Source organism: Pelophylax lessonae (assembly GCF_965119305.1).
Source record: "Pelophylax lessonae genome assembly, chromosome: 4".
NCBI classification, from domain to species: domain Eukaryota; kingdom Metazoa; phylum Chordata; class Amphibia; order Anura; family Ranidae; genus Pelophylax; species Pelophylax lessonae.
This window is the reverse complement of record NC_138771.1, coordinates 269,780,722-269,793,499: the sequence shown is the minus strand read 5'-3', so window position 1 is coordinate 269,793,499 and position 12,778 is coordinate 269,780,722. Positions and strand designations below refer to the sequence as shown.

At 39.7% G+C, this 12,778-nt stretch overlaps 1 protein-coding gene across 1 annotated transcript in view; it reads left to right on the top strand.

Moving 5' to 3' along the window:
* Positions 1-12,778, top strand: part of WIF1 (WNT inhibitory factor 1) — a 165,663-nt gene that overhangs the window by 98,919 nt on the left and 53,966 nt on the right. Inside the window, exon 6 of the mRNA XM_082252868.1 lies at positions 9,783-9,878. Within this exon, the coding sequence (XP_082108994.1) occupies positions 9,783-9,878 (96 nt within the window). The remainder of the gene's footprint in view (positions 1-9,782; positions 9,879-12,778) is intronic.

The window sequence follows — 12,778 nt, the reverse complement described above, 5'->3', positions numbered from 1 at the left end:
AATTATAACAAACAATACAATAAACAATAATGAAATTGGATATGTCAGATATTGTACATAAGCACTTCTCCAAAATCCGGCGATTTTCCTGTGAAAAATGTAACTATTTAATTCCATCAAGAGACTAGGGATGATCGAACGGTTCGGGTCGACCATCGGTTTGACCCGAACATTGGCTGTTCGAGGTTCGGCTGAATTTAGAACTTTTTGCCCAAAAAGTTCGGAATTCGGCAACCAGAACCGACCAAAATGCAATGGGACAGGAAATGGGCTTTAAAAGCCCATGATTGGACCAGAACCATTAGCAAAAGCCAATTGAGGGGGCAGGAAAATGCTAGGAATGTGATCGGAGTGACTAGGGGGTCCATAGACCAATCATTAGTGAATATGCCCCCCCGTATATAAGATAGCCCCCGCCAAATTCCTAGCATTCTTATACGGGACATGGAAGAGAGTGGAATGCTGTTCTGTTACTTCTGTTACAAAGTGTTACAAAGTGTCATTTAGCAATTTTTAGTGTGAGGAAAGGGATATCTAGTGTAGTTAGGGTGCTCTTTTACACTTTAGTTAGCTTTAATTTATTCAGTTTCTGTAGGGAAAGTGTTAAGTGTAAGGGGACCATAGTGTAGGGTTAACTGACAGTGACTGCTATGGCAGGGTGACAAAACCCTTCCATATCAGGGTGACCGCTATAGAGAAAAGCTAGTTTCTCTCAAGTCACTTTCGCTGCAGTAATATGCAATATATTAATATTTAATATACAATTTCAGATGTTTTTCCTGCCTCCAAAGAACCCAAAAAATGCCCAAAAAAACGCTTGCTACTAAACCGGCAATGTGTGAAAAGCGAGAAGCCACTAACCTGTTTTATAAGTGACAAAATACAAACAATCTTTTTTTTTTATGGTTCTGGACATGCTACAGAGCTGAAACTTCACAGGTACACTTTTTAGACCCCCCAGATACTAAATCCAATTTAAAAAAAAAAACTAAATTTTTTCAATAATTGGCTCTCTATCAAAAATGACAATTTTTAAGAACTTTTTTTGTGTGATTTTGTGTCTGGGGGGTCTAAAAGGTGTACCTGTGAAGTTTCAGCTCTGTAGCATGTCCAGAACCATAACAAAAAAAGGATTGTTTGTATTAGGTCAGTTATAGAACAGGTTAGTGGCTTCTCGCTTTTCACACCTTGCCGGTTTAGTAGCAGGCGTTTTTTTGGGCATTTTTTTGGGTTCTTTGGAGGCAGGCAAAACATCTGAACTTGTGCATAGGGTATATATACCCGTATACACAAGTTCAGATGTTTTGCCTGCCTGAAAAGACCCCAAAAAATGCCCAAAAAAACGCTTGCTACTAAACCGGCAAGGTGTGAAAAGCGAGAAGCCACTAACCTGTTCTATAAGTGACAAAATACAAACAATCTTTTTTTTATGGTTCTGGACATGCTACAGAGCTGAAACTTCACAGGTACACTTTTTAGACCCCCCAGATACTAAATTTTTTAATTTTTTTTAATTTTTTTTTCAATAATTGGCTCTCTATCAAAAATGACACTTTTTAAGAACTTCAAGAGCTTCAAAATGGTGTTTTTTGATTACCGAAGTTCGGGTCCCATTGATTTCACTGAAATCCGGGCCGAACTTTCGGGAAGTTCGGATGTTCTGGCCGAACCGAACTTTTGAAAAGTTCGATCATCCCTACAAGAGACTACAAATCTAGGTATGGTAGTGAGAAGCCCAGGGAAAGGGGTAGGGGAATGTGAGGAAAATTATGTACCAAACCTGGACAATGGGGATTTAAATGTGCCATATATATATAGTACAAAAATATCAATTTTTTATTTGTACAAAAAATTAATTAAAACACATACAGTTAGGATTAGTGATACATCTGCATAGAAAGTCAAACAATCTGAATATATACAGTATGGTTTGCTGATGGATTGTCAGGTCACCTGTGGCCAGGTGACAACTGCACCCTGTTGGAGGCAGGGGCGCAGCGCAAGGTAGTGAACCCTATAGCAGACTGCTGCGGATGGACCAGAACGTGAACCCAAGATTCCCCAGGGCGCGGAGTCTAAGACCCAGCAGGTGTTCACCAGTGCCTCTAGTGGTGAGGATGGACTTCGCTGCAGCTGGGCCCAGGTCGCGGCCCCTGGGGTCCCCCAGGTCACGCTCCGTAGGGAGTGAAGGGAAGCAGCCACTCAGGACACACAGAATGGTGAAGGGCAAGCCAAGGTCGGGGTAACAGGCAGACAAGGGTAGTCAAGGGACAGGCCAAAGGTCAGGATAACAGGCAAACAGGAATAGTCAGGGACAAGCCAAAGTCGGTACACAGAGTAGTAATTTCAAGCACACGGCAAACAGGAACAGGAAACTAATACTGTTGAACAGCAAAGCAGGCCTGCAGTGCACTGGTTAATATAGGCTTCCTGTGATGACCTGGGTGGGGCAGGAACAGGAAGGAGAGGTGATAAAAAGGAACCAGAAGTGCAGTCTGACCTCTAATACAGACATGATGGGACAGGTAAGCTTTGCCAAACTATTGCAAGTCCATGACATGGATCAATGCGTTTCGCTGACATCTTCAGGATCCAACCAGTGTGTGTTTATCATAAAGATTTGCAAAGTATCAGAATATCTAGGACAGACAACAGTATATCTCAATATGCGTCAAAACAAAATAATACAAACAAAATCATCACCAAAAAAAAACAGTACCACAATATATAATTACAAAGTCTAAAAAAAAAAAAAAAAAAAGAAAAATGGACAAACATCAGAGAGACATGACATGGCAAAAAAAGAAAAAAAAAAAAGAGGGGGTGCAGAAATGTGGGGGATCAAGGACACAGCGGACCAAAGGGGGGGAGGACTCCAAACAAGTTGAAGAATGGGAAAGGGGAAAAGGAGAACAACAGATAGTACAATTCCAATCTTACCCATCGCTAAAAATCAAACAAAATCTGGTATTCCTTTGTTATCACCCTTTAGCACATTGTCACTTTTATTACTGATTTTTGGTTTCAGTTTATTAATGATTCACTTTACTCCTTGTATTTCACATTCTTTCACACACATTTATCACTTATCTTTTGGTTTTCTTGTGTCTATCATGAGTCACGTCACTTTCACACTGCACACTGTCACAGAGGTCGCTCTCTGTATAACACTTTTTAATTTACTGTTCTCACTTTTTAGGAAACTTATTTCCACCTATGGCTCACTTAAGCGGTCAATATCACCCTTTTCACATAATTTAATTCTGTGGTCATTTTGAGGTGTATTTTTAGGATATGTATATAACTTTGGTCATCTAATATACAGGTTTTAAGGCGATATCACCTCTTACCATATCCTACGGGCTTTTGTTTTATTTTTTAGCGACGGGTGAAATTTGAAATGTACTATCTGATATTTTCCTTTTCCCCTTTCCCATTCTTCAACTTGTTTGAAGTCCTCCCCCCCTTTGGTCTGCTGTGTCTTTGATCCCCCACATTTCCGCCCCCCCCTTTTTTTTTGCCATGTCTCTCTGATGTTTGTCCATTTTTCTCTCTACTTATTATGTATTGTGGTACTGTTATTTTTTGGTGATGATTTTTGTTTGTTTTATTTTGTTTTGATGTACATTGACATATACTGTTGTCTGTCCTAGATATTTTGATACTTTGCAAATCTTTATGATATACACACACTGGTTGGATCCTGAAGAAGCTATGTCAGTGAAACGCGTTGATCCATCAGCAAAACTATACTGTATATATTCAGATTGTTTGACTTTCTATGAACACGTATCACTAATCCTAACTGTATGTGTTTTAATGCATTTTTTTGTACAAAAATTTGAAATTTTACATGATATTTTTTTAGTATATATGTGGCACATTCAAATCTCCATTGTCCAGGTTTAGTAGATAATTTTCCTCACATTCCCCTACCCCTTTCCCTGGGCTTCTCACTACTATACCTGGATCTCACCTATTTTCCCATTTATGATTTTGGGGACGGTGCCTGTGTTATATTAGTTATTAATTTTAGTTAGTTTTCCATCCAAATGATGTAATATCATCAATGATTTTCTTCCTTCAATTTAATACATTTATTTAACCTATTGTAAAACTCTTACATCTTTGAACATATCATATAACTATTTTCCTATTTCAGTGAGGAAGAAGTAAATAATATCTTTGATATGTCAAATTATATTACTCTGCAATATAAATGATTAATTAATACATAAAATCTCTTCCATCCCAAGAAATTTATATAACTAAATGATTTGTACAATACAACCCTTTTTTTACATTATCTTTCACACCAACCAATTATAAGTATGATAAGTAATCATAACTCTTCATTATTCAATTGTCATATTCATTGTTATATAGTCTATCTATCGTTGGCCAGCAAGCAACTCTTTTCTATGGTCTTTTTTCAACATTTCGTATTATTTAGTTCAACAGTAACTCTGTTTGGACACATTAAATCAGATCCTTCTCTTCCACACAAGCCTGTATGTACTTTAACTATATATTTTTTAATCTAGATGTAATTAGCATCTTCTTCAATAGAAGTATATATCCATAAGTCATTATGTAAAATTCCTAAATCTATTATTTTTAAAATAAAATAAATCTATCCTCTAATTGGTAATAAGGCTTCAAATGTACAATTTTTGTACATCCTTGTTATAGCAACCCATCCGTCTAACTTTCCCAAGTTGTGTGTGTTCTATCAAAATTAGTAAAATAAAATAAATGCTATGTTTACAAGTTTATCGTAATATTTGTTTCTGTAAAATAATTAAGAAACCTAGATGTAACAACTATAATGTAAACTAAACTAGTATCATTATTATTAGCTGTTGCTGTAATATTAATCTTCCAAGGATCTACTAAACTAGCAAAGGTTGTGTAGGAGAAAGTATCACATTTCAATGTCAACATGGAGTCACTTATTTTTCCTTCTATCTTGTCACTACCATCAAGATTAATACAGCAGATTTTACACATAATATTCCCATAACTGTATAATCCATTCTTTTTGAATAAGCAACACAATGTGTTTTAAAATATTTTCAAGCTCTAAACACTCATATTCTCCCATATCAGACAATTCATAAAAAAATTCATATATGAAAATTGCATCTCAACTCCCCCTCTCATGATGTTTAAACAATCAGAATGTTTCTTATGAAACAAGTCTATATGAGGAAAACGTTGAAGTCTATCCAAAAAATGATAGTTCTTGATAACACAATTAGAAAGGAAGTAATGATGAAAGCAAAAACAAAAAAATAGTGACAAGAGGTTTAGTTGTGCTTGTTTCATGGTCATAGTAGAATTAAAAAAATCCAGAAAACAATAAAATAATTTTCTTTAAACTTAGAAACTAAAGACATATCGAGGAGAGAAAATGAAAACAAGTATCAAATTGTTATCGAAAAAATTATGTTTTTCTTAAGTAATTTTCATTGATCAATATGGACCATTCTAGGCTCATAGACCTCTCTGCAATGTTTACCCATTCTTCCAACAAAAATTAACTATAGTCCCAATTAACTTAAGAATATTAAAATAACCTTCCCAGTTGGCATCCCAAGTACCAATGTCAATGTTTGCAGCAACACTTCTTTCTATACAACAGGTTGTAAATGACTAAGTATGCTAAGCTCAAAAGATAGAAGAATAGACATTCTTTGTCCTGTCATCAACTCAAAAAGTGACAAACCTATTCTAGAAAATACTAAGGCTCTTAAGCTAAAATATGGCAAGGTAAATACAGTATCTTACACCCCTCACATTTTTGTAAATATTTTATTATATCTTTTCATGTGACAACACTGAAGAAATGACACTTTGCTACAAAGTAAAGTAGTGAGTGTACAGCTTGTATAACAGTGTCAATTTGCTGTCCCTTCAAAATAGCTCAACACACAGCCAGTAATGTCTAAACCACTGGCAACAAAAATGAGTACACCCTTAAGTGAAAATGTCCAAATTGGGCCCAATTAGCCACTTTCCCTTCCTGGTGTCATATGACTTGTTAGTGTTACAAGGTCTCAGATTTGAGTGGTCACTGAAAGTTCAACATGGTACTTCATGGCATAGAACTCTCTGAGGATCTGAAAAAAAGAATTGTTGTTCTACATAAAGATGGCCTAGGCTATAAGAAGATTGCAAAGACTCTGAAACTGAGCTGCAGCATGGTGGCCAAGACCATACAGCGGTTTAACAGGACAGGTTCCACTCAGAACAGGCCTCGCCATGGTCGACCAAAGAAGTTGAGTGCACTTGCTCAGCATCATATCCAGAGGTTGTCTTTTGGAAATAGATGTATGAGTGCTGCCAGCATTGCTGCAGAGGTTAAAGGGGTGGGAGGTCAGCCTGTCAGTGCTCAGACCATACGCCGCACACTGCATCAAATTGGTCTGCATGACTGTTGTCCCAGTAAAAAGCCTCTTCTAAAGATGATGCACAAGAAAGTCCGCAAACAGTTTGCTGAAGACAAGCAGACTAAGGACATGGTTTACTAGAACCATGTCCTGTGGTCTGATGAGACCAAGATAAACTTATTTGGTTCAGATGGTGTCAAGCGTGTGTGGCGGCAACCGGGTGAGGAGTACAAAGACAAGTGTGTCTTGCCTACAGTCAAGCATGGTGGTGGGAGTGTCATGGTCTGGGGCTGCATGAGTGCTGCCAGCACTGGGGAGCTACAGTTCATTGAGGGAACCATGAATTCCATCATGTACTGTGACATATTGAAGCAGAACATGATCCCCTCCCTTCGGAGACTGGGCAGCAGGGCAGTATTCCAACATGATAATGACCCCAAACACACCTCCAAGATGACCACTGACTTGCTAACGAAGCTGAGGGTAAAGGTGATAGACTGGCCAAGCATGTCTCCAGACCTAAACCCTATTGAGCTTTTATGGGGCATCCTCAAACGGAAAGTGGAGAAGCGCAAGGTCTCTAACATCCACCAGCTTCGTGATGTCATCATGGAGGAGTGGAAGAGAACTCCAGTGGCAACCTGTGAAGCTCTGGTGAACTCCATGCCCAAGAGGGTTAAGGCAGTGCTGGAAAATATTGGTGGCCACACAAAATATTGACACTTTGGGCCCAATTTGTAAATTTTCACTTATTTTTACAACAGTTTGTATATGTGCCTCCCACTTTTTAAGGGACCAAAAGTAATGGGACAGATTAACAATCATAAATCAAACTTTCACTTTTTAATATTTGGTTGCAAATCCTTTGCAGTCAATTACAGCCTGAAGTCTGGAACACATAGACATCACCAGATGCTGGGTTTCATCCCTGGTGATGCTCTGATGCCTCTACTGCAACTGTCTTCAGTTCCAGCTTGTTATTGGGGCATTTTTTCCTTCAGTTTTGTCTTCAGCAAGTGAAATGAATGCTCAATCGGATTCAGGTCAGGTGATTGACTTGGCCATTGCATAACATTCCCCTTTTTCCCTTAAAAAACTCTTTGGTTGCTTTCGCAGTATGCTTCAGTTCATTGTCCATCTGCACTGTTAAGCGCCGGCCAATGAGTTCTGAAGCATTTGGCTTAATAAGAGCAGATAATATTGCCCGAAACATTTCAGAATTCATCCTGCTGCTTTTGTCAGCAGTCACATCATCAATAAATACAAGAGAACCAGTTTCATTGGCAGCCATACATGCCCACGCCATGACACTACCACCACCATGCTTCACTGATGAGGTGGTATGCTTTGGATCATGAGCAGTTCCTTTCCTTCTCCATACTCTTCTCTTCCCATCACTCTGGTACAAGTTGATATTGGTCTCTTCTATCCATAGGATGTTGTTCCAGAACTGTGAAGGCTTTTTTAAATGTTTCTTGGCAAACTCTAATCTGGCCTTCCTGTTTTTGAGGCTCACCAATGGTTTACATCTTGTGGTGAACCCTCTGTATTCACTCTGGTGAAGTCTTCTCTTGATTGTTGACTTTGACACACATACACCTACCTCCTGGAAAGTGTTCTTGATCTGGCCAACTGTTTGGGTGTTTTCTTCACCAGGGAAAGAATTCTTCGGTCATCCACCACAGTTGTTTTCCGTGGTCTTCCGGGTCTTTTGGTGTTGCTGAGCTCACCGTTGCGTTCTTTCTTTTTAAGGATGATCCAAACAGTTGATTTGGCCACACCTAATGTTTTTGCTATCTCTCTGATGGGTTTGTTATGTTTTTTCAGCCTAATGATGGCTTGCTTCACTGACAGTGCCAGCTCTTTGGATCTCATATTGAGAGTTGACAGCAACAGATTCCAAATGCAAATAGCACACTTGAAATTAACTCTGGGCCTTTTATCTGCTCCTTGTAAATGGGATAATGAGGGAATAACACACACCTGGCCATGGAACAGCTGAGCAGCCAATTGTCCCATTACTTTTGGTCCCTTAAAAAGTGGGAGGCATATATACAAACTGTTGTAATTCCTACACTTTTCACCTGATTTTGATGTAAATACCCTCAAATTAAAGCTGAAAGTCTGCAGTTAAAGCACATCTTGTTTGTTTCATTTCAAATCTATTATAGAGCCAAAAAGATTAGAATTGTGTCAATGTCCCAATATTTATGGACCTGACTGTATATCCAGGAAGATTATATTATAACAAAAGTTGCTGATTTGGAATCCAAACAGCAAATCCCATCACATATGCTCCATTGTGCCAATATCTGGATCCATCTATATAGGCACAGGAAATTTCCTCTTGACAAATGTCCACTAAAAGGTGACTATTTCATGTTCAATTACACAACTGTGGCTCTGTCTCTCACATTGCGTCATTTGAGCTAAGAAATATTAATCTCCCACTTCAACTGACAAGCCTTTCTCCTCAAGATCCAATTGTCACTAGGCAAATCTTTATGAAATAACAACCCTTGCCTTTCTTTGTAATCACACCTTTTAGTGTAACCTGAGGTGTTAGCAAAACAAGTGGTGCAAAACACACAATGTGTCTGACTTGTAGCATTGTCAGTTGGGCATGGCCTCTTCCTGTTCCAACATGACTGTGCACCTGTGCACAAAGCAAGGTCCATAAAGACATGGATGAGCGAGTTTGGGGTGGAGAAACTTGACTGACCTGCACAGAGTCCTGACCTCAACTCAAAGGAACACCTTTGGGATGAATTAAAGTGGAGACTGCGAGCCAGGCCTTCTCGTCTACATCAGTGCCTGACCTCACAAAGTCGCTTCTGAAAAAATGGTCAAAAATTCCCATAGACTCACTCCTAAACCTTGTGTACAGCCTTCCCAGAAGAGTTTAATCTGTTATGGCTGCAAAGAGTGGGCCAACTCAATATTGAACCCTACGGACTAAGACTGGGATGCCATTAAATTTCATGTGCGTTTAAAGGCAGGTGTCCCAATGCTTTTGGTAATTTAGTGTACCTCTAAATGAATCACAATTTAGTAAATAATTACTAAACCGATTTAACCTTTCATTTTCCAAAGGCTACATCATATTATTACCTTGTATTCAAAAACCAAACGTTCTGTCACTGTTGGTATTATAAAAATTCCAGTTATTACAACTCTAGACAAGGCGTGCAATAAGATACTTTTACTTCTGAATAAAATTACTTAATACACCCAGTCAGGTAGAAATATAAAAAGGCTGTGACACATTGATACTCACATGCCCTAAATATGATATGTAGTTCTACAAGTAAGCTGTATTATTGTTATACTGTCCATGCTTATAATAACAGTGTATTGATATTTTTTTGTCTCTGTGTAATTTTGTTATAGCTCTCTGCATGCCACGGTGCTTAAATGGTGGGCTTTGTGTAACTCCAGGACTATGTATCTGTCCACCAGGGTATTATGGCATCAGCTGTGATAAAGGTATGTGAATTGAATATAAATGATTTATATGAAGCCTTTAGGGGGTTTGCTTGGGCTTCACTTTTACAATGTTATCCACAGGGTAACAGGCCCTTGAACAGAGTACATGATATACTAATTGACAAGAGCCTCAGAGGTTTTATGAGAACCCAATGTACACTTTATTTAGAGTTAAACTCTAGTTTGAAATGAAACTTGAAGTAAATTTAAACATAAAACTGCCACTCACCATATCCAATCCTAGTGAGGATGTTAACATGTAAAAGACTCAGTCAATGCCGCTCCTCGGGCCACACCCCCTCACATGTTTCACCCCACCCACCCCTTAATTATAGGGACCCCTATGCATGAAAACTTAGGAACTGGGGTGCAGAGTGGTGATCAGAGGCTATTACAAGCCACCGTATATGAGACAGAAACCGAAACTAACAAAATCCTTATTGTTTCTGATGTCACACAGTGGGAGGAACAATCAGTTCCTCTCACTGTGTCCCAGAAAGCAGGTACCGCTGGTCTCATCCTCATGAGATGGGTCGGACAGGAGAGCTCAGTAAAGGTAACTGCAGGAGGGGGTGGGCCCTTTCCATGTCCTGTAAAAGTAATCCAGCGGCTTAATAGCCGCTCGGATCACTTTTTTGTGTAGGGTATTGCTAGCTAAAAACAAAGATACCTGAATCATGCAGACATCCCAAGTCTTCGCGAGGTGTGGGAGTCTCCCGCATTTTGGCTGCGGCTCCATGACAGCCGCAAGTGCCGCGCGATATCCCAGCTGTCAGCCACAGCAGCAAGGCCGCCATCAGGGGGGTACAAGTGATACACATGTATGGGGCCCCTGGCAACCAGGAAGTGTGCAAGAGAGAGGAGCCAGAAGCTGCTGGTCCTGTCTGGTAAACCAGCCCTCCCGACCACATAGCATACATAGCATAGTAAGCTAGCTGGCAGGGCTGGGACTCGGGAGATGTTAAAGGGAAGGGACTTTAGACAATTTCAGCCACCTATTGGCTGAGGAGGCAGTAGAAGGTGGGCTGCTCCTTCTCCCACTGCCACCTTAGCCAATGGGTACACAGGGTGCACTGTCTATCACAACACAGCCTCTTCCTTTGCTGGTGGGATGGAATTCTTGTGCAAACTAGCTGCTGCAGAGATTATGGTAAAAGAAGTAAAAAAAAAAAAAAAGAGTGTTTCCCTGAAGCTGCTGGAATGTACAGATCATAGCCTGTGCCTTCTGCCCCCTGTTATTAACAGTCAATGTATTGCCAACCTTATTTCTGTCCTTTTAGCAGGGTGAAAGTAACTTTACACATGTGCAGCATAAGTGTCAGCTTATTTCCCCATGTTAAAAGGGCAGATTGGAACAAAAAAAAAGGGACAGCAATATGGCTAGCATTACAATGACTGTCATTAATTATTTATTAATAATTAATTTACTAATTAATTATTAGTATTAGTCCAGGTTCCCTAAATTAGTCAATGCTCTGAAAAGCAATCCATGCGGCAGAATGACAGAATGGTGGTCTGCCTATGTAAACAAGGCAGACCACTGTTCTGCCAGGGAGGAAAAGAGAGATCTCTCTTTTCCTCTAGTGCATCCATTCCCCCTACAGTTAGAAAGCACTCCCTAGAAGCACACTTAACCCCTTGATTGCCCCTGGTGTTAACCCCTTCCCTGCCAGTGTCATTTATACAGTAACAGTGCATTTGTTTTTAGCACTGATCACTGTATTGGTGTCACTGGTCCCCCAAAAAGTGTCAGATTTGTCCGCCGTAATGTCGCATTCCCGCTAAGAATCGCTGATCGCTGCCAATACTAGTAAAAACAGTAAAAAAAAACCAAAAAAAGAACCTCCCTGAAATGAGTTTGCCACCTCCCTAAATTAGTTTTTGCAGGTTGGGATGTCTGATCATGGTTGTAGCCTCAATTATGATCCCAGTATAATCTCCATTTATAAACGGTCTTAGGGTGGTAGTTGAAGTGTTTGTTACCCCAACATTTAATATTCTTGATACAGTATGTTCCTGCTGTACCATGTACTTGTTTTATCGTATCCTGTTTTCTTTGTATTTCTTCCTTTGCAGTGAATACCTGGTGATCCTACCAGTGCCCCTGTTTTCCTATTTCAAAATGACCCCGCTAGACATAAAAGAACATCCTTCCCAGCATGGTCAGTTTTCTGGCTGTGCTTTGAGCACAGCTTGCCTGCCCTCCAATGGCCAAGATTTGTGCGGACATGCCTCACTGCATAGCTCTTCACTAGAAAGATCAGTATAATTCTGTTTCTCTGCTTCCTGCTGACATCCCCCCTGCAGTCTCTAGGCCCACCCCTTCAAGCCACTTATGCAGCTGAGAACAGAGTTTACATGGTCACTTAATTTATTTTATTTTTTTTGCTAGAAATTACTATATATTTTCTGAAAGCAGAAACCCTGGAGAATACAATGGTGGTAGTTCCAATCTTTTTTTGTTACCCAATTTGTGCACAGTTGTTTATTAAACACAAATTCAGTACAAAATACACTTAAATAAATGTTTGTAGGGATGCACCGAAATGAAAATTCTGGGCCGAAACCGAAACCGAAAATGCAGGATGCCCTTGGCCGAAAACCGAAACCGAAACCGAAAATGACTTTTTTTCCCCAAATGGTATTTGTATTCAGCATGAGGGGTTAAGGTATTACCACTGCTGGTCACTGGTGCATTAGTGACCGATCAGTGGCAGTTAATTAACCCCTTTGTGCTGCATTAGTGCAACCAGTATCAGTGTTAATTAACACTGGTTGCACTGATACTGGTGAACTAATGCAGCACAAAGGGGTTAATTAACTGTCACTGATCGGTCACTAATGCATCAGTGACCAGCAGTGGCAATACATTAACCCCCTCATGCTGCATAATACTAATA